The sequence below is a fragment of the Oncorhynchus tshawytscha genome, linkage group LG04 (genome assembly GCF_018296145.1).
Source record: "Oncorhynchus tshawytscha isolate Ot180627B linkage group LG04, Otsh_v2.0, whole genome shotgun sequence".
NCBI classification, from domain to species: Eukaryota; Metazoa; Chordata; class Actinopteri; order Salmoniformes; family Salmonidae; genus Oncorhynchus; species Oncorhynchus tshawytscha.
The window spans coordinates 50,128,639-50,154,337 of NC_056432.1; the positions used below are offsets into that span (position 1 = coordinate 50,128,639).

The following is a 25,699-nucleotide window of genomic DNA, read 5'->3' on the forward strand; positions in this document are numbered from 1 at the left end:
AGTGCCCTCAAAGCTCATCACTAAGCTAAGTACCCTGGGACTAAACACCTCGCTCTGCTACTGGATCCTGGACTTCCTGACGGGCCGCCCCCCCAGGTGTTAAGGGTAGGTAACCCATCCGCAACGCTCATCCTTAAAACGGGCCCCTCGGGTGCGTGCTCAGTCCCATTCTGTACTCCCTGTTCACCCGTGACTGCACGGCCAGTCACGACTCCAACACCTCCATGTTTGCCGATGACACAAGTGGTAGGCCTGATCAACGAGGAGACAGCTTATTGGAAAGAGGTCAGACCTGGCCGTGTGGTGCCAGGACAACCTCTCCCTCAGTGTGATCAAGACAAAGGAGATGATTGTGGACTACAGGAAAAAGAGAACCGAGCACACCCCCATTCTCCTCGACAAGGCTGTAGAAGATCAGTTTGAGAGCTTAAAGTTCTTTGGTGTCCACATTACCAACAAACTAACATGGTCCAAGCACACCAAGACAGTCGTGAAGAGGGCAACCTATTCCCCCTCAGGAGAAATTTGTCATGGATCCTCAAAAGGTTGTACAGCTAAACCATCAAAAGCATCCTGAAGGCATCACTGCTCGTCCTCCGAACGCAGTGCATTACAGAGGGTAGTGCGTACGGGGCCCAGTACATCACTGGTGAACATCTAATCAAATGACTACCCGCGTTGCCTCCCCCCTCTTTTACACTACTTGTACATATTACCTCGACTAACCGGTGCCCTCGCACATGGACTGTACCGGTACCCCCCTGCATATAGTCTTGCTATTTTAAATTTACTGCTGCTCTTTAATTGCTTGTTACTTTTTTATTTCTTATTCATATTTTTAAATGTTTCACTGCATTTTTGGTTAGGGGCTCATAAGTAAGCGTTTCACTATGCTCTACACCTGTTTGGCACGTGACAAAATTTGATATTTTGAAGTAATGTTTTTACGCGATATTCCAAATGCTTGTATCGCAAGGATAATTTTTTATGAGCGTTTGTCTCCTTCTAACGTTATATTTTCTACATTGTAGAATAATAGTGAAGACAACTATGAAATGACACATGGAATCATGTAGTAACCAAATAAAAATATAATTTGTATTTGAGGTTCTTCAAAGTAGCCACCCTTGACGACTGCTTTGCACACTCTTGACCTTTTATCAAACAGATTCATGACATCGTCACCTGCAATGCATTTCAATTAACAGGTGTGCCTTAAAGTTCATTTGTGGCATCTCTTTCCTTAATGCATTTATGCTAATCAGTTAGGTAGGGGTGGTATACAGAAGATGGCCATATTTGGTACAAGACCAAGTCCATATTATGGCAAGAGCAGCTCAAATAAGCAAAGTGAAATGAATGTCAATTAATCTGTAAAATATTAAGTACTTTTTAAGTTTCTTCAAGTGCAATTGCAAAAACCAAGCGCAATGATACTGCCTCATGAGGACTGCCACAGGAAAGGAAGACCCAGAGTTACCTGTGCTGCAGTGGATAAGTTCATTAGTTACCAGCCTCAAATTGCAGCCCAAATAAGTGTTTCACAGGGCTCAAGTAAGACAGCTCTCAACATCAACTGTTCAGAGGAGACTGTGAATCAGGCCTTCATGGTCCAATGGCTCCAAACAAATTTCTACTAAAGGACACCAGTACGAAGAGGAGACTTGCTTGGGCCAAGAAACACGAGCAATGGACATTAGACCGGTGGAAAGCTGTCCTTTGGTCTGAGTCCAAATGTGAGATTTTTGGTTCCAACTGCCGTGTCTTTGAGACTTAGTTAAGTGAACGGATCTCCGCACGTGTGGTTCCCACTGAAGCATGGCGGTGTGATGGTGTCGGTGCTTTGCTGGTGACATTGTTTGATTTATTTAGAATTCTAGAGACACTTAACCAGCATGGCTACCACACCATTCTGTAGCGATACGCCATCCCATCTGGTTTGCGCTTAGTCCCACTATAATTTGTTTTGGACAATGACCCAACACACCTCCAGGCTGCTATTTTACCAAGGCATGATGAAGTGCTGTATCAGATGACCTGGCCGCTACGATCACTTGACCTCAACCCAATTGAGATGGTTTGGGATGAGTTGAGTGAAGGAAAAGCAGCCAACAAGTGCTCAGCATATGTGGGAACTCCTTCAAGACTGTTGGAAAAGCATTCCAGGTGAAGCTGGTTGAGAAAATGCCAATCTTTCATCAATGCAAAAGGTGGCTACTTTGAAGAATCTCAAATATGAAATATTTAAAAAAAAAAAAAAATGTATATAAAATATAAAATTATTTGGGTACTACTTGATTCCATGTGTTCGTAGTTTTGTTGTCTTCACTATGCTATAATGTCGAAAATAGTTAAAAAAAATAAAGAAACCCTTGAATGATACTGTATATTCTGAATCACATAAGTTGATTTAAAATCAAAATTATTTTTAGGCCATGTCGCTCAGTCTTAAAACAGCGTTTTCCACCACCATCAACAAAACACCAAATTATGGAATTTCTCATGGAGATTGACACTTGTAGAATCTAAGCCAAGGCGCATTGAAGCTGTTCTGGTGGCTTGTGGTGGCACAACACCCTGTCAGGATGACAGTGTTGGCATTTCCTTTATTTTGGCAGTTACCTGTATCTTTAAATCTACTCCCAATATGCTTGCAATTAACACTGTCTTGAAGTTAATTGATGATTTAATACATTTCTTGTCTAGCCTGCCTCTAAGGACCAAGTGGTTGCCATGCTGGACAAGGCCAGGGATGTGATGCCTGCTAAATCAGCTGGTCCTGCTAAAGCTGCCCCCACCAAGCCTGTATCCAGCGTCCACCCAGCCAAAGCCCTTGCAGGTGGGTTCACATACAGCACTAAAGGAATCATATAATCCAGGGAAGGGCAAAAGGCGGACGGAATGAGGTCGTGGTGAATTACGTGACTGTTACATTTCTTTATCCTGCCTTAGTGTTTCATTTTGAAGAACTAATGTGGCCCTCGATCCTTGATGTTGGCCATCCCTGAGCAATGAGTAGAAATTGATTAGCTTTCTTTCCTTCAATCCAGACCTCAAATACAGCTATCACTAAAAGCAAAACAACTTCTACTGACCCATAGGCATCTCTAACAAAATTGCAATTTTTTTGTGCTATCAGCCTCTTCTTTAAATTTCTCTCCCTCGCATCCCCTTAGCTTTGAGCAAAACCCAGGCTCCCATTGAAGAATATGCAGTTGTCGACCCAAAGAAAGCCAAGCCAGGGGCACTACCGGCCAAAGGAAAGGTGAGTGAGTCAAAGCTGTTCTCGTGTTCACCATTTTAGGAGCGTCACCAATATCCATATTTGTGTTTCATGTACTGTACCTCATGTCTGAGTTTGCTCATGATGCTAGAACATGCCAAAGTTGCACTTTAATTCTTCCTTGGATGATGGCCACCTAGGCAGTGTGCTTGTTTTATATTGATCATATAAGTATTAATCAACTATTTATTTTTGAAGAATCAGTCACTTAAGACTGTGGTCATCCAGAATGGAGGGTTTTATTTTATTAGGGCACGCTGTAGCAAATCTAGCATTTGTTGTACTACATGTCCAGGTACTCTCCGTTTTTTATCAGTTATGTTCCATTTCATGCCAAATGAACACGACCCTGGTGTTTTGTGTGGCTAGTGGAGGTCTCAGGAGTTGAACTCCACCCTAAACAGCAGCAGGAGCTCCAACGGGAGCATTAACACCAGTCTGAACAAGGAACCTAGTGCCAGTCAAGCTAAAGGCTCAGCCTGGGGGAGTAACTGTAAACAGCAGGTACCTCAGGCCTCTGCCTGAAAGGAAATGCACTTGAAAGGGTACTCGTACTATCTGCTACTGTTGATGACATGCATGTTTCTTTTCGAACGGGGACATGGTTTTCTTTTTATGGCACACACACTGCCATTAATGGAATCGTGCACAAATCTCCACCACGATCATCTCTCTTTCTCTAGGCACACAGTGTTAGAGCTAGACTCACAACTGTGCTTATTTGGTGCGTTCTTGCCTATTAGTCAACTGTTCTTACGCCCCCCCCCCCAATTCCTTTAAGGGTCAGTTTCCAGGCCCCCATCGCTCTGCTTTGATGCTCCTTTGAACCTATATCCCCCATGTCTCTCCAGGCTGCTGCTGGGAAGAAGCCCTTGAGTAAGGGTAAAGAAGAGGAGGACAAGTCTGGTCCCATCTTCACCATGGTGCCCAACGGCAAGGATCTACGTGTCAAAGACGAGAAGAGCTTGAAGGTGTGTATGTCATAGGGCTGTCCCCGACCTCAAAAAAGATCTTGGTCGACGGAGAGTCGCCTGTTCTTTCAACCAATCGATTTGGTCAATTTTTAAAAACATTTTTCAGAGACACACCCTGTGTTTTTAATAATAAACTATATGTACTGAGCTTGTTTGAAATAATTAAGACACAAATGACTCGAGTGAGCCAAAGCGAGATACAAGAATTCGCTCTGTCATTCACAGCTTGGTTAGCCAGGGCACCAAAACAGCAGAAGTTGATCATCGTGCCCACTATGCTGTTTACTTTCTGCATCTACGTCATATCGCTGAGTGCCTTTTAAATGAAATTGAATGTTGTGCATTAATGTTAATACACTGTACAAAAATATAAACGCAACATGTAAAGTCTTGGTTTCATGAGCTTATTTCTCGCATTCCATTGCCAAGATAATCCATCGACCTGACGGGTGTGGCATTTCAAGAAGCTGATTTAAACAGCACGGTAATTTCATAGGTGCACCTTGTGCTGGGGGCAATAAAAAGCCACTCTAAAATGTGCAGTTGTCACACAACATAATGCCACAGATATTTTAAGGGAATGTGCAATTGGCATGCTGACTGCAGGTATATCCAGTGGATTGAATGTCAATTTCTCTACATTATGCCGCCGCCTCCGTTTTAGAAAATTTGGAATTGCGTCCAACCTGCCTAACAACCGTAGGCCACTTGTATGGCGTTGTGTGGGCGAGTGGTTTGCTGATGTCACCATTGTGAACTGAGTGCCCTGCGGTAGGGTTTTGTTATGGGCAGGCATAAACTGTGGTCAACTAACATCTAGGGCAATTTGAATGCGGAGATACCGTGACACGATCCAGAGCTACAGTGTGATGCCCTTTTTTAAAATATTTTTTTTATAAGTGTCTATAACCAGATGCATATCTATATTCCAAGTTGTGAAATCCATAGATTAGAGCCCAATGAATTAATTTGTATTGACGGATTTCCTTATGAACTTAACTTTGTAGAATCTTAATATTTGTGTTTTATTTTTGTTCAGTATAGTAAACCATACAATTCTGAAAACACATTTCTAAAATAATATACTTATTAGATTTGCACCTTTGTTCTTACATAATATAACCATATACAATTTCATTAGCACATGTCTTGGTGTGCCATCCCTGTCTTCTGCAATGGATTATTCAGTTGGCTGAGACAGGCGCAACTCAGAATGGTGTCGTGTGCCTAAAATAAATATTTCCAATGCCCGTCAATTAAATTGGGTCAGTCCTAGTGTGTGCGCATCTATGGGCAAAAGTGCTTGGTGGTGAATATTCAGAAGTGTAGTTCACATTTGCCATTTGAGTGAAATCTACCCCCTGTGTGTTGTAGACGCTAAAGTGGAACTTTGGTTCTCCTCGCGATGAGTATGTGGAGCAGCTTAAAGTTCAGATGGCTCCCTGTGTGGCCAAGTGGCTTCAGGAGGAACTCTTCCACCATGACTTCCAGCACCACATCAAGGCCATCAACTCCATGATAGAGGTGAGACCATATGCATACATAGACTTCTAGTACCAACTCTGAGCTTTCACAGCCATAACAGGTGAGCTACATACTGACCCAGATATAGTAGAATTTGTGAGTGATGAGTTGCACCCTTAGTCAGGTGGCTGGTAGCAGGGGCACAGGTGGGACACCAATGTGCACATGGGCTGTCTGGCTCACCCCAACATACACACACACCACCACCAAAACACACACAGACGTACTCACGCATCATGATAAATCAATCAATGAGTGCAATTACATGCATTGTATGCTTGTAATATACCAGGGCACACTATGCATACAAAAGTATCTGGACACCTCTTCAAATTAGTGGATTTGGCTATATCAGCCACACTCTTTGCTGACAGGTGTATAAAATCAAGCACACAGCCATACAATCTCCAAATGTTGGCAGTAGAATGGCCAATACTGAAGAGCTCAGTGAATATCAATATGACACCGTCATAGTATGCCACCTTTCCAACAAGTCAGTTTGTAAAATTTCTTCCTCAGTGGTAGGCCACACAAGCTCACAGAACGGGACCGCTGAAGTGCATAAAATTGCCTGTCCAAACTGCCTCTGGAAGCAACGTCAGCACCAGAACGGTTCCTCGGAAGCTTCATGAAATGGGTTTCCATGGCCAAGCAGCCGCACACAAGCCTAAGATCAACATGCGCAATGTCAAGTGTCGGCTGGAGTGGTGTATAGCTCGCCACTATTGTACTCTGGAGCAGTGGAAACACATTCTCTAGAGTGATGAATCACAATTCACCATCTGGCAGTCTGGACGAATCTGGTTTTGGCAGATGCCAGGAGAACGCTACCTGCCCGAATGCATAGTGGCAACTGTAAAGTTTGGTGGCGGAATAATGGTCTGGGGCTGTTTGTGGTTCGATCACCTTTGGGATGCGAACCACCTTTTGGATGTGTCTGGCCTCACTAATGCTCTTGTGGCTGAATGGAAGCAAGTCCCCGCAGCAATGTTTCAACATATAGTGGAAGACCTTCCCAGAAGAGTGGAGGCTGTTATAGCAGCAAAGCGGGGACCAACTCCATATTAATACCTATGATTTTGGAATGGCATGTTTGACCAGCAGGTGTCCACATACTTTTGGTCATGTGTATTTCGAAATGCCAGCGATATCATTTTCAATATAATGTTTAAAACAAATGTAGTGTAACGCCACTGCTTTTAACTATGACGCATGTATAACTAAGACATCGAAGGTGTCAAATTATATGCCGCTCCAGCTTTGCTTTTGTTTTGCTAGCTAAGGGGCTAGATGTTAAGATCATGCTTCTTGGTTACAGCTGAGTATCATCTGCATTTTAATGGATGAGAGCTTCCTACTGCCTGAGCTATGTTGATGTCAATTGAGAAGAGTGTGGTGCCTAGGATCAAGTCTTGGGGTACTTTCTTGGGGGGGTGAAGTTTAAGTTTAGAAGGTGTGGGAGATGAGGAAATGTTGGACGGGCAAGGAGGCATGGCTGAGTCAAATGGTAATCCTGACTTAAAGAAGGGGTGATTTAATGAGCTCAGCCATGTGCTTCTTGTCAGTAACAACCACAACATTTAAGGGACATGGGCAGCTGTGAGGAGGATAGTTTATTCTCCATGTCCTTAAAGTAACTCACTTTGGCCTTCCAGATAGCCTGAGTGCACTTATTTCTCATTTGCCTGAACAAGAGCCAGTCAGTTTGAGGCTCGGCACACGTATACTTTTGACAAATGCAATTATTGAGGTGGAGTTACTCTGCAAGATCATGGTCGAACCAGGGGCTGAACCCGTTTTTAATTCAAATTTTCTTTAATGGGGCATGTTAAAAATATCACTGAAGACTTCAAAGAAAGGTCCAAGATTTTTCGACAGAGGGGGTCAAGCTGATTCTATACCAATTTAGAGGCCAGGTCATGAAGGAAGGCTTGGTCATAATTTTTTTTTAGCAAGCTTTTGACCAATCAGGACAGGTCATTTCACTGAGCAGCCATTACGAACACAGGCTGTAAAACAGCGATCACGCAGCTCATTATAGAAAACACGACTGATACGCATCTGGGTTATTTGTAAGGATAACATCAAGGAGAGTAGCCTTTTCTGGGTGTTTGGAGTCGTACCTTGTGGGATTGGTAATAATCTGAGAGATTTAGGACTTGGTCAGGTGGTTTAAGCATGTCCCAGTTTTGGTCACCAAGCAGGACAAATTCTGACTTAGTGTAAAGGGGTCAGGAGAGAGTTTAGGGCAATGACCAACATCTGGATTGGAGCTGTGAACCCACATGAAGTGGGATGTTCGCTAAAAAAGACTGGTACCCAGACTAGACATTGAATCCCCTCCTGGATCAAGATCCCTGTTTGTCTTCTAAATAGCGCCCCTTGTGTCCACTTCCGGTAATACCATATTCCCAGGTATTTTACAGAAATGGTATAAAAATCTGGATACTGCCCAACCCTCATGCACAGTAGAAATTTGATATTACATTTATGATAGTAGGTAGATTATGCAACAGTCATGTTGACACCTTACTCAGACTTTACTCTGATTAAGACAAGCAATCTAAATTAGAATATGCAGATTAAAACGGCTGGTTTTCTGAGCACTCTTTCCTATTATTAGGACATATACCTTAAACGGCATTCCAGCTGTGTATTTGATCTGCACATATGCTAGCACCAGCCGTGTGAGCCTCCCTCTTTAGCACAAGTGACGTTCGTTCGGAACAACTGAATGTATGCGTCTTAGAAGTAGTTTTCACAATCTTTGTCCAAACTCCGAATCAGACATTGGGGTAGAACATTTATTTTGATTTGGTTATTTTCTGCATTCATCAGTGTGCCATCAGGTAGCCTAATTTCAGTGTGTCCATGTAAGTACGATGATTAGGGTAATCTTTCTTCTTGCAAAGCATGTAAACTTTTTAATCAAATTATTCTTAACTAATTATTCTAACTATCCACAATCACATTTTGTGCTTGTAACCATACTCGATGTGTACAAGGTGAGATGGACATCTCTGGCAATAAAAGCAGAATCCCATAGCTAGCCCGTTTCAATTATAATTTTTTTCCAATTTCGTCATATCCAATCGGTAGTTAGTCTTGTCTCATCGCTGTGACCCCCATACGAATTCGGGAGAGGTGACGGTCGAGAGCCGTGCGTCCTACGAAACCGAACCAAGCCACACTGTTTCTGGACACAATGCCCGTAAACCAGCCGTACCAATGTGTTGTAGGAAACACCGTACACCTGGCAACTGTGTCAGCGTGCACTGCGCCCGGCCTGCAACAGGAATCGCTAGTGCGCAATGGAACAAGGACATGCCTGCCGGCCAAATCCTCCCCTAACCCGGACAACGCTGGGCCAATTGTGCACCGCTCCATGGGTCTCCTGGTCGCGGCTGCTGCGACAGAGCCTGGAGTCAAACCCAGAATCTCTAATGGCAGTGCCTTAGACTACTGTGCCACTCAGGAGGCATAGCTATCCCTTCTAATACTAAAATATGCCATTTAGCAGGAAATTTTATCCAAAGTGACTTACAGTAGTGAGAGCATACCTTTCATACTGGTCCCCTGTGGAATCTAACTCACCACCCTGGTACAAGTGCCCTGTTTTACCAACTATGATTTCCATAGTACTTGATGAATAGTAGGAAATAACCAGTATAAACACCATGGTGACCCTACCTTCATTTTGGAAGCAATCCTACATGTATGAATGAATAACGTTAACCCTCTTCTCTCTCCTCTCATCATCCCTTGGGCAGTGTCTGGAGGAAGAACACGAGGCAATGGTGGCCTGCCTAGACCTGGTCCTGAAGTGGTACACGCTGCGCTTCTTTGACACAAACACCAGTGTGCTGATGAAGGCCCTGGAGTACCTGAAGCTCCTTTTCCTCAGCCTCAGCAAGCATAACTACCACCTCAGTGAGCAGGAGGCCAACTCCTTCATCCCCTACCTCGTCCTCAAGGTCCGTCACTGGGGTATCAAGGCTACATCCCAAATTTGCAAAGGGGCCATCTGACTCACCCCCGCCACCACCCAAAAAAATATTCAAAGTCAATCAACTCTAATCTGACAAGTATTCCTACAATACTGCGGCACACAATTGGCCCAATGTCGTCCGGGTTTGACCGGTGTAGACTCAATGTAAATAAGAATTTGTTCTTAACTGACTTGCCTAGTTAAAGAGGAGAGGGGGAAACAGTCACAGATTGCAGTTGAACTGCCCTGACTGGTCTTCATCTCTAACCCTCCTGAGTGTTTACTTATTTGTTTGCTCTGTTGCCCCCCTCCCCTTCAGGTGGGGGAGTCTAAAGACGTGGTTAGGAAGGACGTGCGAGCCATCATGGGCATGCTGTGTAAGGTCTACCCTGCCAGCAGGATGTTCCCTTTTCTCATGGAGGGAACCAAATCCAAGAACTCCAAACAGAGAGCCGGTGAGAAGACATAATACTCTAGGCATCATTACCCCTTGTATTAGAATGTTTCTCTAGCTTTATCTGTATTTTGGTCTTGTAAGTCTTTCTAAAATGTATTAAGACACACTGGGTTAATCTGGCTTAAACCACTGGGTTAAACCTTATGGAACTTCTTTGGACATGTGCAGTTTTATTTCCAGTTACAGGTTGTGATTGAATATCTTTAGTACCTTGCTCATCAATCCGCATGCTTTCATGACCTAATTGATTGTGTCGATAACAACTGGCCTGGTGGCTCACTGTGGGGAGGGTGGCTAATGGCTACAGAATATTTTTGCAGCTTGAATCTCAAATTAGTTTTTTAAAACTTTCTGATGTATACTGAACAAAAATAAATGCAATATGCAACCATTTCAAATATTTTAGTGAGTTACAATTCATATTGCAGGCGAAAACCTGAGGAAAATCCAATCAGGAAATGCCTCTTATTTTGAAACCTCTGTTCCTATGCATGCCTATCCATTTAAAGGGATATCAACCAGATTCCTTTTTTATGGTTTCCCTAAGGTGTCAACAGTCTTTAGACATAGTTTCAGGCTTTTATTTTTAATAATGAGCGTGAAAGATCACATTGCTTAAGTGGATAGGTGGGGGGCTCAAAGTTTTGTGCTACAGAGTAAAGCGGCCATCGTTTCTTCCGGTGTTACTGAAAAACCTACACACCCAGTTGATATATTATCGAATATATATTTTAAAAACAACCTGAGGATTGATTATAAAAAAAATGTTTGACTTGTTTCTGTGGACATTATGGATATTATTTGGAATATACGTCTGCGTTGTCGTGACCGCTCTTTCCTGTGGATTTCTGAACATAACGTGACAAACAAACAGTGTTTTTTTGGGTATAAAAATAATCTTTATGGAACAAAGGAAACATTTGTTGTGTAACTGGGAGTCTCGTGAGTGAAAACACAATTTGATTGCTTTTCTGATTTTCGTGACCTAGCTACTTAATGCTTAGTGTACATAATGTTGTGCTGTGCTATCGATAAATTTACACAAACGCTTGGATTGCTTTCGCTGTAAAGCATCATTTCAAAATCTGAGACGACAGGTGGATTAACAAAAGGCTAAACTGTGTTTTGCAATATTGCGCTTGTGATTTCATGAATATTAATATTCTTTAGAAATATTATTTGACTGTGGCGCTATGCTATTCAGCGGTTGCTGACAAATGATCCCTTTAACGGGATGGGTAGCGTCAAGAAGTTAACTGACTTGCCTAGTTAACCAGTTGCGACGAGCAAACCCGTATCCGGGAGCGTAATCATAGCCTCAAACGCATTAGCATAACACAACGGACTTAAATACCCCTATAAACTTTTTCTATTCATGAAAATCGCAAATGAAATGAAATAAATATATTCAAACACAAGCTTAGCCTTTTGATAAAACTCTCATCTCAGATTTTCAAAATATGCATTACAGCCAACGCTAGACAAGCATTTGTGTAAGTTTATCATGGCATAATGCTCTGCTGGCAGCAGGCAACATTTTCGCGAAAATAAGAAAAGCAACCAAATTAAATCATTTACCTTTGAAGAACTTCAGATGCTTTCACTCAGGAGACTCCCAGTTAGATAGCAAATGTTCCTTTTTTCCCAAAATATTATTTTTGTAAGCGGGAAAGCTCCCGTTTCTTCACCATGCTTGGCTGAGAAATCGACCGAAAAATGCTACAACTATAACGCCAAACTTTTTTCAAAATTAGCTACATAATATCGACAAACACAGCAAACGTTGTTTAGGATCCATCAAGGTGTTTTTAACAAATATATTCTATAATATATCTGCCGAGGCAGTTGGTTTCTCATAAGAAGCGATTGGAAAAATGGCTACCTCAGTATTTTACTCAAGGTTTTCTGCGGGAGACACCATGTGACCACATGCCATATATGGTCTCTTACAGCCATTCTTCAAGGGAAGTGCCTAAAAAGACATCACAATGCTGTGGACACCTTGGGGAAAAAGTAAGCTCATTCGTAGCTCATTCACAGCCATATAAGGAGTCATTGACATGAGGCGGTTTCAAAAAATGCTGCAACTTCCTGGTTGGATTTTTATCTTGGTTTCACCTGTAACATCAGTTCTGTGGCACTCACAGACAATATCTTTGCAGTTTTGGAAGCTTTCTTTCCAAAGCTGTCAATTATATGCATAGTCGTGCATCTTTTCGTGACAAAATATCTTGTTTAAAACGAACGTTTTTCTTCATAAAATTAAAATAGCGCCCCCTAAATCCAACTGGTTAAATAAAGGTGTAAAAAAAAAAACACAGCGCCCAAAAATACCGATTGTTATGAAAACCTGAAATCGGCCCTAATTAATCGGTCGACCTCTACTTACAATGGGCCTCAGGATCTCATGGTATCTCTGTGCATTCAAATTTCCATGGATAGAAAGTGCAATTGTGTTTGTCTGTAGTTTATGCGCTGACAGACATGGCAGCTTTGCTTCTAAGCAGGATTTTGTTTTATTACATTACTAGCCCAGGAAATGTTTTGTTATTACATACAGACGGAAAGATCTTTTTGAGATCTGAGTGGTGGTAACTCACCAGCATTACAACCAGGAATATGACTTTCCTTAATTGGATCCTTTGTTCGTACCCCCCGAGGCAATTGAAATTATACCAGAGGTTGCTCCAAGACGAAATCTGTGGAGAAGAGGTATTCGGAGTTGACTTCTAGTCTGACTCGAGGCATGCACACATCCACCGCTTCTGAGTATGTTACTCGCTAATGTTCAGTCTCTGCACAATAAAGTAGATGAGCTCAGGGCGAGGATCTCCTTCCAGAGAGACATCAGGGATTGTAACATACTCTTTCACTGAAACATGGCTCTCTCAGGATGAACTGTCCATGTCCATACAGCCAGCTGAGTTCTCAGTACATTGCGCAGAAAGGTAAAATAAACTCTCCAGGAAGAAGAAAGGTGGTGGTGGTGTATGTTTAATGATTAACTACTCATGGTGTGATTGTGATAACATACAGAAACTCAAGTCCTTTTGTTCACCCGACCTAGAATACCTCACAATGAAATGCCGACCGTAATACCTCCCAAGAGAATTATCTTCGGTTATAGTCAGCCGTGTATATTCCCTCAAGCCGATACCATGACGGCCCTCAAGGAACTACTCTGTACTTTGTGCAAACTGGAAACCACATAACCCGAGGCCGCATTTATTGTAGCTGGGGATTTTAAACAAAGCAAATTTGCAAAAAGCGCTATCGCTTTCTACCAACACATTGACTGTAGTACTTGCTCTGGGTTGACCTACAAGGCCCTCCTCTGCTCTTCCTTTGGCAAGTCAGATCATGACTCTATTTTGCTGCTGTCATTCTAAAGGCAGAAACTCAAAAAGGAAGTACTCGTGCTATTAAATGCTGGCTTGACCAATTGGAATCCATGCTAACTTTGATCACTTGGACTGGGTTATGTTCCAAGTGTCCTCGTCAATAACATTGACGTTTACACAGACATGGTGATTGAGTATATCAGGAAGTGTTGGTGGTGGTGATCCCACTGTGGCTAACACCTACCCAACCAGAAAATGTGGATAGATGGCGGCATTCGTGCAAAATTGACAGCGTGAACCACCGCATTTTTCCATGGCAAGGTAACTGGGAATATGGTTCAATAGTGTGTTTTCCCTCAAGGTAATCACAGGCAAAATGTCAGTACAGAGACAGTGGAGTCGCAATTCAGCGGCTCAGACACGAGACGGACTACAAAGGGAAAACAAGCCACGTCGCGGACACCGTTTTGCTCCCGGACAAGCTGAACACCATCCTCTGTTTTAAGGATAACACAGTGCCACCAACGTGGCCGGTTTTCTGTGGTTCTTTGTGGCCGACGTCAGTAAGACATCACAAGGCTGCCGGCCCAGACTGCATCCCTAGCCGCGTCCTCAGAGCGTGGACAGACCAGCTGGCTGGAGTATTCACGGGTATATTCAATCTCTCCCTATCCAAGTCTGCTGTCCCCACTTGCTTCAAGATGTCAACCATTGTTCCCTAGACCCACTTCAGTTTGCATACCGCCCCAATAGATCCACAGCCGATGCAATCGCCATTGCACTGCACACTGCCTGATCCCAATCTGACCAAGAGGAATACCTATCAAAGATTGCTGTTCATTGACTAGAGCGCAGTCTTCAACACCATTCATACACTCCAAGCTTATTAAGCTCGGGGCCCTGGGTGCTGAACCCTGCCCTGTGCAAATGGGTTCTGAACTTCTCGACAGGGCCGCCCCCAAGTAGTGAAGGTAGGAAACAACAGCACCAATTCACTGATCCTCAACACGGGCCCCACAAGGGTGTGTGCTCAGCCCCCTCCTTTACTCCCTGTTCACCTATGACTTCATGGCCATGCACGCCTCCAACTTGCTTGCTAACGTTGTGTATGATCTGTGTAGTAATATTCTAATCAGAAAGCCATTTGCATTGCTAATTACAGCCTAATGTTAGCTGGCTAACATTGAACCTAGTTTGTTAGCTTTAGCTACCTCCAGATTCATACTACAGCTATGACCGTTTGTATTGGTAAATTAAATTGGTATTATATGAGTTGGGATTATGCCGGTTTATTATTTACATGTCTAAACAAGACTCCACTTTGGCCGGATTATTACATGACCCATCAAATTAGCCACGTGTGTCAGGTGATTACGACCTATTATATTTCATGAACATGTGTACATGTCTAGACAATAATGACCCATCCACTTAGCTAGATGTGGTTATAGCATTTCCTTGCCATCACCCATCAGTTTAGACAATTGTGTTGGTAAGCCTCATCTAATAATTATAAATATTTATGTAACCACTTGACTGTACTGTTGACATCTTCTGTATCTGTAAGCAAATGCTTCATTTTTGGAAGAAGCTAACCACTTCGCTAGATAGCTAACTAGCTACTAAATTAGTGTCCTGTATACTCTCTGGGGGGACACCCATGTGACTCAGTCTTAAACAGGGATTTTTTTGTTGTCATACTATTAAAAATGACTTTAAATGCCTTAACCTACCCCAGGACTACATACCACAATGTTCATATTCAAAGGCAATGTTGGCTCATTTTATTATCAAACTAACTCCCTGGAATTGTCTCTCCCGTCCTCAGAGTGCTTGGAGGAGCTGGGTTGTCTCATTGGATTTTACGGCATGTCTGTCTGCCAGCCGACTGCCGCCAAGTCCCTGAAAGAGATTGCTATACACATTGGAGACCGAGACACGTCCGTCCGCAACACAGCCCTCAATACCGTGGTGACGGTCTACAACGTCTGCGGCGAGCAAGTCTACAAACTCATCGGCCATGTAGGTTTCACTCCGCAGTCTCACTCTTAAACTACACCCACATTACGAGTTAATCTATGGATGTGAGACAACACAAACATACACATTGTCACTTCCAGCAACATCTATAACGTCTATAAACGGCATAAGAGCTGCGCTAGTTCTGTATGTACACGGGCCATCTGACCCGCCATCCACCATCCGATAGACTTGTCATGTTCGTGCAATGGTGTTAAAGATGAGGCCCGCGGCCACAAGTCGTTTCAATGCAGCATGTTGGTGGATTGAGTAAAATAAATAAACATATGTAGGTTCTGCTTGCTAACAATCACCAAAATGAAAGCTAGACAGTCGGGGAGCATAAAATTCCAAGAACGATGGAGAGAGGATTATTTTTTGGCAACTTGATGGTGAGGAAATGTAAGCAATTTTGAGGTCCTTGCTTTGAAAATAACAGCACTCCTCCAGCCTGACTTAACTGTCTCTCCCTTGTATGTGCTAACAAATACATGCCAACATTGTTAACGCTGTCCATTTTATGTTCTTGTGTTCATATTTTGTATCCCGATGAAACTGCTTGCTATTCAAATTAGGGATGTGAATGTCAAAATGAAATCTGCATCCTTAATGTGAAGAAAATTCCCTAATGGAAAAAGAATATACAGTTGAAGTCAGAAGTTTACAAACACTGAGGTTGAAGTCATTAACTTGTTTTTGAACCACTCCACAAATTTCTGGTTAACAAACTATAGTTTTGGCAAGTCAAACTCAAGAAATGCTGCTCTTTGCTTGACATCATGGGAAAACCAAAATAAATCAGCCAATACTTCAGAAAAATAATTGTAGACCTCCAAGTCTGGTTCATCCTTGGGAGCAATTTCCAAAAGCCTGAAGGTACCATGTTCATCTGTACAAACAATAGTACGCAAGTATAAACACCATAGGACCACGCAGCCATCATACCGCTCAGGATGGAAACGCGTTCTGTCTCCTTGAGATGAACGTACTTTGGTGCAAAAAGTGCAAATCAATCCCAGAACAACAGGACCTTGTGAAGATGCTGGAAGAAACGGGTACAAAAGTATCCACAGTAAAATGAGTCCTATATCCACATAACCTGAAAGGCCGCTCAGCAAGGAAGAAGACACTGCTCCAAAACCGCCATAAAAAAGCCAGACTACGGTTTGCAACTGCATGGGGACGAAGATCGTACTTTTTGGAGAAATGTCCTCTGGTCTGATGAAACAAAAATTCAACTGTTTGTCCATAATGACCATCATTATGTTTGGAGGAAAAAGGGGGAGGCTTGCAAGCCGAAGAACATCATCCGAAGCACGGGGGTGGCAGCATCATGTTGTGGAGGTGCTTTGCTGCAGGAGGGACTGGTGCACTTCACAAAATAGATGGCTTCATGAGGAAAGGAACATTGTGGATATATTGAAGCAACATTTTATTTATTTTACTTTTATTTAACCAGGCAAGTCAGTTAAGAACAAATTCTTATTTTCAATGACGGCCTAGGAACATCTCAAGACATCAGTCAGGAAGTTAAAGCTTGGTTGCAAATGGGTCTTCCAAATGGACAATGACCTCAAGCATACTTCCAAGTTGTGGCAAAATGGCTTAAGGGCAACAAAGTCTAAGTATTAGTGGCCATCACAAAGCCCTAACCTCAATCCCATAAACTTTGTGGGCAGAACTGAAAAAGCGTGGGTGAGCAAGGAGGCCTACAAACCTGACTCAGTTAAACCAGCTGTCAGAGGAATGGTCCAAATTTCACCCAACTTGTTGTGGGACGCTTGTGGAAGGCTACCCAAAACGTCCTAAGTCAAACAATTTAAAGGCAATGCTACCAAATACTAATTGAGTGTATGTAAACTTCTGACCCACTGGGAATGTGATGAAAGAAATAAAAGCTGAAAGAAATAATTCTCTTTTTTAGATTTCACATTCTTAAAATAAAGTGGTGATCCTAAACTGACTGAAGACTGGGAATTTTTACATGGATTAAATGTTAGCCAAATACATTTTAAGTTTTTCACAATTCCTAAGGTGTATGTAAACTTCTGACTTCAACTGTGTATATATAAGAAAATTCTGTTAATCAGTGCAACTGGGCTTGCCTGTGCTTTCTCTTCTGTGTGAGTTAGGTCTGTTGTATGTAAAATATCTTATCCTATTCATTGATGATAAGCCTTCCTTTACTGAAGTTGCGGGACATTCCAAGCCAAGAAATTGTTAATACAGCATTCAATTGCGAGACAGCTTTTGATTGTTTATTTAAATGAGCCTAGTGCAGGCTTCTGCCTGGTGGCTAACCTGCCTCCACATTGCCCTTGCCCTTACTATGAAAGATGCAAGTGTTCTGTGTTGGAAGTACTAATCATTTTTCTCTTGTTCCAAAAATACTGATTCTTAGTTTATTCCCAGCAGATGTTTTCTTTATACTAAATGTGTTAAGTCACAGTATTTAACTTACTTTAAAGTACTTTCTTAGGACAGAGTGGTCTGTGCGCAAGCAGCTCGATTATTTGATTGACAATTCTGGTCGCCTAGTGATGTACGTTACTGTCGCTTCTGAAGCGGGAATTTGTTGTCATTTAAAAAGCTGCAGTGTACCCTTGCAGACAAACATGCCGTAGCCAAGGCACTTTCAAGGGTATATGACTGCGGTAGATTTAATTGCCTAGCCCTGGTGGTCATATACGAAATGGGACCATTCTGCATTGTGAATTGACATGGGATTTTATGGCGGTTTAAACCTCACACAAAGTTGTCCATTTGTCACATCTCTAATTCAAATGATGTGCTTACAAGTGTTGGTGTCATATCCTAAGTGTTTCTGGGGATTGGTTGATGTAGGGCTCTGCACAGAGTTGTGATTTGTCAATGTTTCTGCGCAGTCCAACTGCTGTGTAGCCATTGTCGATCAGTCCGACTGCGCTTCGTCCTCTTTAGCTGTCGGAGAAGGACATGAGCATGTTGGAGGAGAGGATCAAACGCTCAGCAAAGAAGACCCTAGCCTCCACAGCCCCTACCCCCAAACAGGGGGAAGAGAAGGCTCTGCCCACTCAACCCAATGCCAGCCTCCCACAGAAGCCCTCCAACAGAGCGCAACCCCCTATAAAACTCAGGTATGCAACCTTCCCCTCAATTAATCTGTACCGAGAATACATTACTTGTATCTCGAGCTGTATTCTCTTCACTCACCTTTTCACTTATGTTTTCTACTACCTTATTTGACTGTGTTCCTTTGACATTGAAATATTTTCACAAAAAGATGAAAGCTTTGTGGGTTCATTTAAGTAATACTGGCACAGACGTGATTTCAAATGTTTAGCTTTTTTTGTCTGCGCTTATGTTCTCCTCCCCCTTCCAGTCAGATCCGTCTGAATGCTCTGGTCCAGTCCCAGCAGGCTGAGCCCTCCCATGTTTGCCCTGTTGGGGAGTTCCATCTGGACCTGGATCTGCTGGAGCAGCTGGAGAGTGACCAAACGTCTGTTGTGCTGCCTGATCTGGTTAAACACAAACTAGGGGACTTGCTAGACCCTGTTATCATCCCAGAGCCCAAGTAAGAGTTTACTACACACCCCTTTGTCAGTAAGCTGCCTGACCTGGTGCATCAAACAGTTACACTATATATACAAAAGTATGTGGACACTCCTTTAAATGAGTGGATAAGGCTTTCACCCTGTGTCCAACCTCACTAATGCTCCTGTGGCTGAATGTAAGCAAGTCCCAGCAGAAATGTTCCAACATCTAGTGGAAAGCCTTCCCCGAAGAGTGAAGGCTATTATAGCAGCAAAGAGGGGACCAACTCCATATTAATGCCCATGATTTTGGTATGAGATGTTAAATGAGCAGGTGTCTACATACATTACCAACACTACATTATCAAAAGTATCTCATAACCCAGGTCTGAATTGACAAACGCTGCAACTCAGCAAGCAACTCTTGCCCAACTAAGTTACATACGCTCTCACCCATTCACCCACTACATGTCAGAGCCCAAGCACTGCACTACACTTGTCGTCCTGTGCCTCTGTGACGGTGTCCTTCCTCCACAGGCTTCGCCCAGTTCCCACCCACTTTGATGAGCTGCACGCAGGTCCCTCCTCCACCATCAACCTGGTTATCTCTCAGGTGGCCTCTGGTGATATTAACACTAGCATGAAGGCCCTTGCACAGGTACACACACAATCTTTCTGCTACAAATCCAAAGGTTTAGTTTATTTGTGTACATAGATGTGCTATTGTGTGTGCGCGTGCGCCTGGATGCGGCTATACACACATTAATGCACCCACATGCTCACCCATATATCTTCTTTCTCTCACCCTCACTTACAGTTGTATTTCCATTACCTTCTCTCCTCTCCCCCTGTAGATAGACGAGGTGCTTCGTCAGGAAAGCATTGCGGAGGTGATGGTTGGCCACACAGATCAGTTCCTCATTGCTACCTCCCTCCAGCTCCGTCTGGCCCACAGCACACACATGGCTGACACACGCCTTCCCAGGGAGGACATCTTCAAACTCTACAGCTGTGCCATTGGAAACATGCTTACAGTGAGTATGGGACGAAAGGTGTGTGTGTTAGGGCTGTCATAAAATAAATAAATGAATTGTGTTAATAGCATGATTTGCTGTAATTGAGAAATTTTAAATTGAGGTTGTTCATATGTGGCCCTAATTGAAGCCGTTTCAATTAACCTTTCTGGCGTTCCGCTAGCGACCCACCTCGACAACATCTGGTGAAATTGCAGAGCACCAAATTCAAATGACAGAAATATAAATATTTAACATTCATGAAAATACAGGTGTCATACATCAGAAAAAAAAGCTTAACTTCTTGTTAATCCAGCCTCTGTCAGATTTCAAAAGGGCTTTACTGCAAAAGCACACCGTGCGATTATCTGAGTACAGCGCCCCACATACAATACCATGAAAAACATATTTCAACCAGGCAGGTGCACCACGAAAGTCAGAAATAGCGATAAAATAAATCTTAGATCTTCTGTTGGAACTCCAAAAGGTCACAGCTACATCACAAATGGTCCTTTTGTTTGATATAGTCCTTTATATCCCCAAAAACTCAGTTTAGCTGGCGCACTTCATTCAACAATCCACCGATTTCCCTCCATCAAAATGAATCCCAAACTTGTGTTTATAACTTGTGTTTATTTAACAATGTTTATAATCAAACCTCAGGTACCCTAATATGTAAATAAATGGTAACATGTAAGCTGGAGAATTGTTGTCTTTCTATCCAAATCTACCAATTATATGCATATCCTAGCTTCTGGGCCTGAGAAACAGGCAGTTTACTTTGGGCATCCTTTTCAACCAGATGTCAAAATACTGCCCCCTAGCCCAAAGGGGTTTTAAACAAATATTTAATTGAGTTGTAGGTACTATATATATATATATATATATAGCGTATGTGGAAACCTCTTCAAATGGGTGGATTTGGCAATTTCAGCCACACTTGTTGGTGTATAATAGCATGGCTGTGTGCGTGATCTCCATAGACAAACTTTGGCAGTAGAATGGCTTTACTGAAGCGCTCAGTGACTCAACATGGCATCGCCATTAGATGCCACCATTCCATCAAGTAGTTCATAAAATTTCTGCCCTGCTAGAGCGGAACCAGTCAATTAAGTGCTGTTATTGTGAAGTGGAAACGTCTAGGAGCAACAACTGCTCAGCCGCAAAGTGGTAGGCCACACAAGCTCACAGAACGGGACTGCCATGTGCTGAAGAGCGTAGGGCATAAAATCTGTCCTCAGTTGCAACACTCAGTACAGAATTCCAAACTGCCGCTGGAAGCAACATCTGCACAAGAACTGTTCGTCGACAGCTGCATACAAGCCTAAGATCACCATGGGCAATGCCAAGCGTCGGCTGGGGTGTTGTAAAGCTTGCCGCCATTGGACTGTGGAGCAGTGGAAACGCGTCCTCTGGAGTGATGAATCACGCTTCACCATCTGGCAATCCAATGGATGACTCTGGGTTTGGCGGATGCCATGACAACAACATGGCAGCCTAGTGGTTAGAGCGTTGGACTGGAAGGTTGCAAGTTCAAACCCCCGAGCTGACAAGGTACAAATCTGTCGTTCTGCCCCTGAACAGGCAGTTAACCCACTGTTCCTAGGCCGTCATTGAAAATAAGAATTTGTTCTTAACTGACTTGCCTAGTTAAATAAAGGTAAAATAAAATAATAAATAAAAAATAAACCTGCCTGACTGCATCGTACCAAATATAAAGTTTGGTGGACGAATAATTGTCTGGGGCCATTTTTACATGGTTCGGGCTAGGCCCCTTAATTCCAGTGAAGGGAAATCCTAATGTTACAGCATACAATGACATTCTAGATTCTGTGCTTACAACTTTGTGGCAACAGTTTGGGGAAGGCCCTTCCCTGGGGCATTTTCATGCTGAAATCATGCACAAAGTGAGGGCCATATAGAAATGGTTTGTCAGGGCCTCTCCAAACTGTGCAGAGGGTGCAGAGGTCTTAGGCAGTGCTTGAGGCATCACAACACTACACATCCAGGTACGATCATGGGCTGTGGCGCAGCCGGCTGCGACCGGGAGACCCATGAGGCAGAGCACAATTGGCTCACCGTCGTTAGAGTAGGGTTTGCCTGGCATCGTGCTCTAGCGACTCCTGTGGCGGGCCGGGCACTTGCCAGTTTTACTGCGTTTCCTCTGACACATTGATGCGTCTGGCTCCCGGGTTAAGCGAGCTGTGTCAAGAAGCAGTGCGGCTTGGCAGGGTCTTGTTTCATGCGACGTGTGGCTCTCGACCTTCACTTCTGTATGGGAGTTGCAGCGATGGGACAAGAATATAACTACCAATTTGGATGTCACGAAAACAGTAAGATAATTATGTCGCTCATTGTGGGATAACTTGAATGACCTGCAGAGCCCTAACCTCAACCCCATCGAACAGCTTTGGAATGACTTACAAAGCTGACTGCGAGCTAGGTCTAATTGCCCAACTTAAGTCCCCGACCTCAATAAAGCTCTCGTGGCTGAATGGAATCAAGTCCCCGCAGCAATGTTCTAACATCTAGTGGAATCCCTTCCCAGAAGAGGGGCAGCTGTTATAGCTGCAAAGGGGGGACCAACTCCAAATTAATGTCCATGCTTTTGGAATGAGATGTTCGAGCAGGTGTCCACATATCCTTGGTAATGTATTTTTATTATAGTGGAAGAAAATAAAATAAACTGTATTCTAAGACATCTCAGCCAGGTCTGATAGAAAATGTAATACAGCTATTATAGGTTATCCATTTTTTCCAACTTGTAATAATTACAAGCTGTACTCCAATTGGAATCATTTGCCTAAAAGGTTGGAGTTAGAGGAGGCCTCTCCGTCTCGTTACGGGGTAGGGGAGCTCTAATTTTGCACATGGGGGGGATTAGTGATTTACTGAAGCCTTGCATCACTACAAGGGTCCTGGCTGCTCCACTTATCCAGCCTTCACACGTCCACATCAGTTAGGCACACCCCATGTTTGCTTGCTATCCTGCTGTGCATTGTTGACCTAAGATAACTGAAGAGTTAGAGCACTAATACCATTTTATTTAATGTACTGCTTTGACTGCGTAGTGTTGTGCACTGCAAAAGCTGCAATTACTCTTACTGGGATGCTGTGTCTTTAAGACTAACTGGAATTATACTTTTTTTTTTTAGTATAAACATTTATGCAAGGATCAGTTCTGATTTGTTCATTGTCATTGCTGTAATTGCTTACAAATTACCAGGAAAAAAGGGCACGTCTATTGTATCTTTTCTAAGGCCGTGACTGGGAATAGAGTTTTCGCTCACGCCCCTCTGGAAACCTATTTTGTTTCTCTTTACTCACCCCCTTCTGAACCATAATAATGTAGCCTGTGTCTCTACCTCCTATTTCTGAACGGCTGAAATAAAAACCCTATGACGATTTGAACAAGCTTTCCAATGTATACAGTGGGGAGAACAAGTATTTGATACACTGCCGATCTTGCAGGTTTTTCTACTTACAAAGCATGTAGAGGTCTAATTTTTATCATGGGTACACTTTAACTGTGAGAGACGGAATCTAAAACAAAAATCAAGAAAATCACATTGAATGATTTGTAAGTAAGTAATTTGCATTTTATTGCATGACATAAGTATTTGATACATCAGAAAAGCAGAACTTAATATTTGGTACAGAAACTTTGTTTGCAATTACAGGGATCATACGTTTCCTGTAGTTCTTGACCAGGTTTGCACACTTCAGCAGGGATTTTGGCCCACTCCTCCATACAGACCTTCTCCAGGTCCTTCATTTTTCGGGGCTGTCACTCGGCAATACGGACTTTCAGCTCCCTCCAAAGATTTTCTATTGGGTTCAGGTCTGTAGACTGGCTAGGCCACTCCGGGACCTTGATGCTTCTTACGGAGCCACTCCTTAGTTGCCCTGGCTGTGTGTTTTGGGTCGTTGTCATGCTGGAAGACCCAGCCACGACCCATTTCAATGCTCTTACTGAGGGAAGGAGGTTGTTGGCCAAGATCTCGTGATACATGTCCCCATCCATCCTCCCCTCAATACGGTGCAGTTGTCCTGTCCCCTTTGCAGAAAAGCATCCCCAAAGAATGATGTTTCCACCTCCATGCTTCACGGTTGGGATGGTGTTCTTGGGGTTGTACTCATCCTTCTTCTTCCTCCAAACACGGCGAGTGGAGTTTAGACCAAAAAGCTCTATTTTTGTCTCATCAGACCACATGACCTTTTCCCATTCCTCCTCTGGATTATCCAGATGGTCATTGGCAAACTTCAGATGGGCCTGGACATGCGTTGGCTTGAGCAGGGGAACCTTGCGTGCGCTGCAGGATTTTAATACATGACGGCGTAGTGTGTTACTAATGGTTTTCTTTGAGACTGTGGTCCCAGCTCTCTTCAGGTCATTGACCAGGTCCTGCCGTGTAGTTCTGGGCTGATCCCCTCACCTTCCTCATGATCATTGATGCCCCACGAGGTGGGATCTTGCATGGAGCCCCAGACCGAGGGTGATTGACCGTCATCTTGAATTTCTTCCATTTTCTAATAATTGCGCCAACAGTTCTCACCAAGTTGCTTGCCTAATGTCCTGTAGCCCATCCCAGCCTTGTGCAGGTCGACAATTTTATCCCTGATGTCCTTACAAGGCTCTCTGGTCTTGGCCATTGTGGAGAGGTTTGAGTCTGTTTGATTGTGTGTGGACAGGTGTCTTTTATACAGGTAACGAGTTCAGACCGGTGCAGTTAATACAGGTAATGAGTGGAGAACAGGAGGGATTCCTAAAGAAAAACTAACAGGTCTGTGAAGGCTGGAATTCTTAATGGTTGGTAGGTGATCAAATACTTATGTCATGCAATAAAATGCTAATTAATTTCTTAAAACATACACTGATTTTCTGGATTTTTGTTTTAGATACCGTCTCTCACAGTTGAAGTGTACCTATGATAAAAATTACAGGCCTCTACATGCTTTTTAAGTAGGAAAACCTGCAAAATCGGCAGTGTATCAAATACTTGTTCCCCCCACTGTAGATGGCTAGATCAATTATATTATGAAGGCTATACAACCAGTCTAATGGATATTGCAGTTGCACAAGCAGGACCTTCCCTTCACATTGCATTGGAGCAAAAACAGCCAGTGTTTTGTGTGGTGTAGGCTAATCTTTAGTTGCTGCCATATCGTAGCCACTAGCCAGAGATCCTGAAAAATGAACAAGCCTAGTGCTTAGCCAATGGTTGCAATGATGATAAAAAGACATTAAACTTAATGTCTGTCTCTCTTGTTTTAGATCATTCCTAGATGGCTGTATGTAACTCCCCACTTGAGTTCTGCGTTGTGGCAAAGAACTGTTTTAACCCTCCACAGGCCCAACTAACTGCTATTTCTCTTCTCAATAAGTAGGCTACCTAGCTGTTCCACCTCTGGGCAGCCAAACATGTATCCGGAACAATAAGCAGTCTGATAATGGGCGAGTTCGTTTTGCATAGCCTTGTGCACTATTATTCACTATGTCATTTGTCAACTACTGCTTTAGACTGTGTACTATTTGATTATCTCCATAGTATGCTGCCATATCGTAGTGAGTTGCTGAAAAGAGAACG

General features: G+C 43.1%; 1 protein-coding gene and 1 non-coding gene across 4 annotated transcripts in view; both read left to right on the forward strand.

Moving 5' to 3' along the window:
- The window catches only part of LOC112248955 (cytoskeleton-associated protein 5), an 82,648-nt gene that overhangs the window by 35,603 nt on the left and 21,346 nt on the right, over nt 1-25,699 (forward strand). For all 3 annotated transcript variants that reach the window (XM_024418428.2, XM_024418427.2, XM_024418429.2), the window contains exons 25-35: nt 2,707-2,839; nt 3,177-3,265; nt 4,135-4,254; nt 5,632-5,781; nt 9,552-9,755; nt 10,089-10,224; nt 15,396-15,589; nt 18,527-18,702; nt 18,948-19,139; nt 19,636-19,756; nt 19,953-20,132. In XM_024418428.2, the coding sequence (XP_024274196.1) occupies nt 2,707-2,839; nt 3,177-3,265; nt 4,135-4,254; nt 5,632-5,781; nt 9,552-9,755; nt 10,089-10,224; nt 15,396-15,589; nt 18,527-18,702; nt 18,948-19,139; nt 19,636-19,756; nt 19,953-20,132 (1,695 nt within the window). The remainder of the gene's footprint in view (nt 1-2,706; nt 2,840-3,176; nt 3,266-4,134; nt 4,255-5,631; nt 5,782-9,551; nt 9,756-10,088; nt 10,225-15,395; nt 15,590-18,526; nt 18,703-18,947; nt 19,140-19,635; nt 19,757-19,952; nt 20,133-25,699) is intronic.
- Nucleotides 5,875-5,965, forward strand: LOC112249780. The gene has a single exon (XR_002953439.1). It is a non-coding gene; the product is annotated as a small nucleolar RNA SNORD67 (small nucleolar RNA).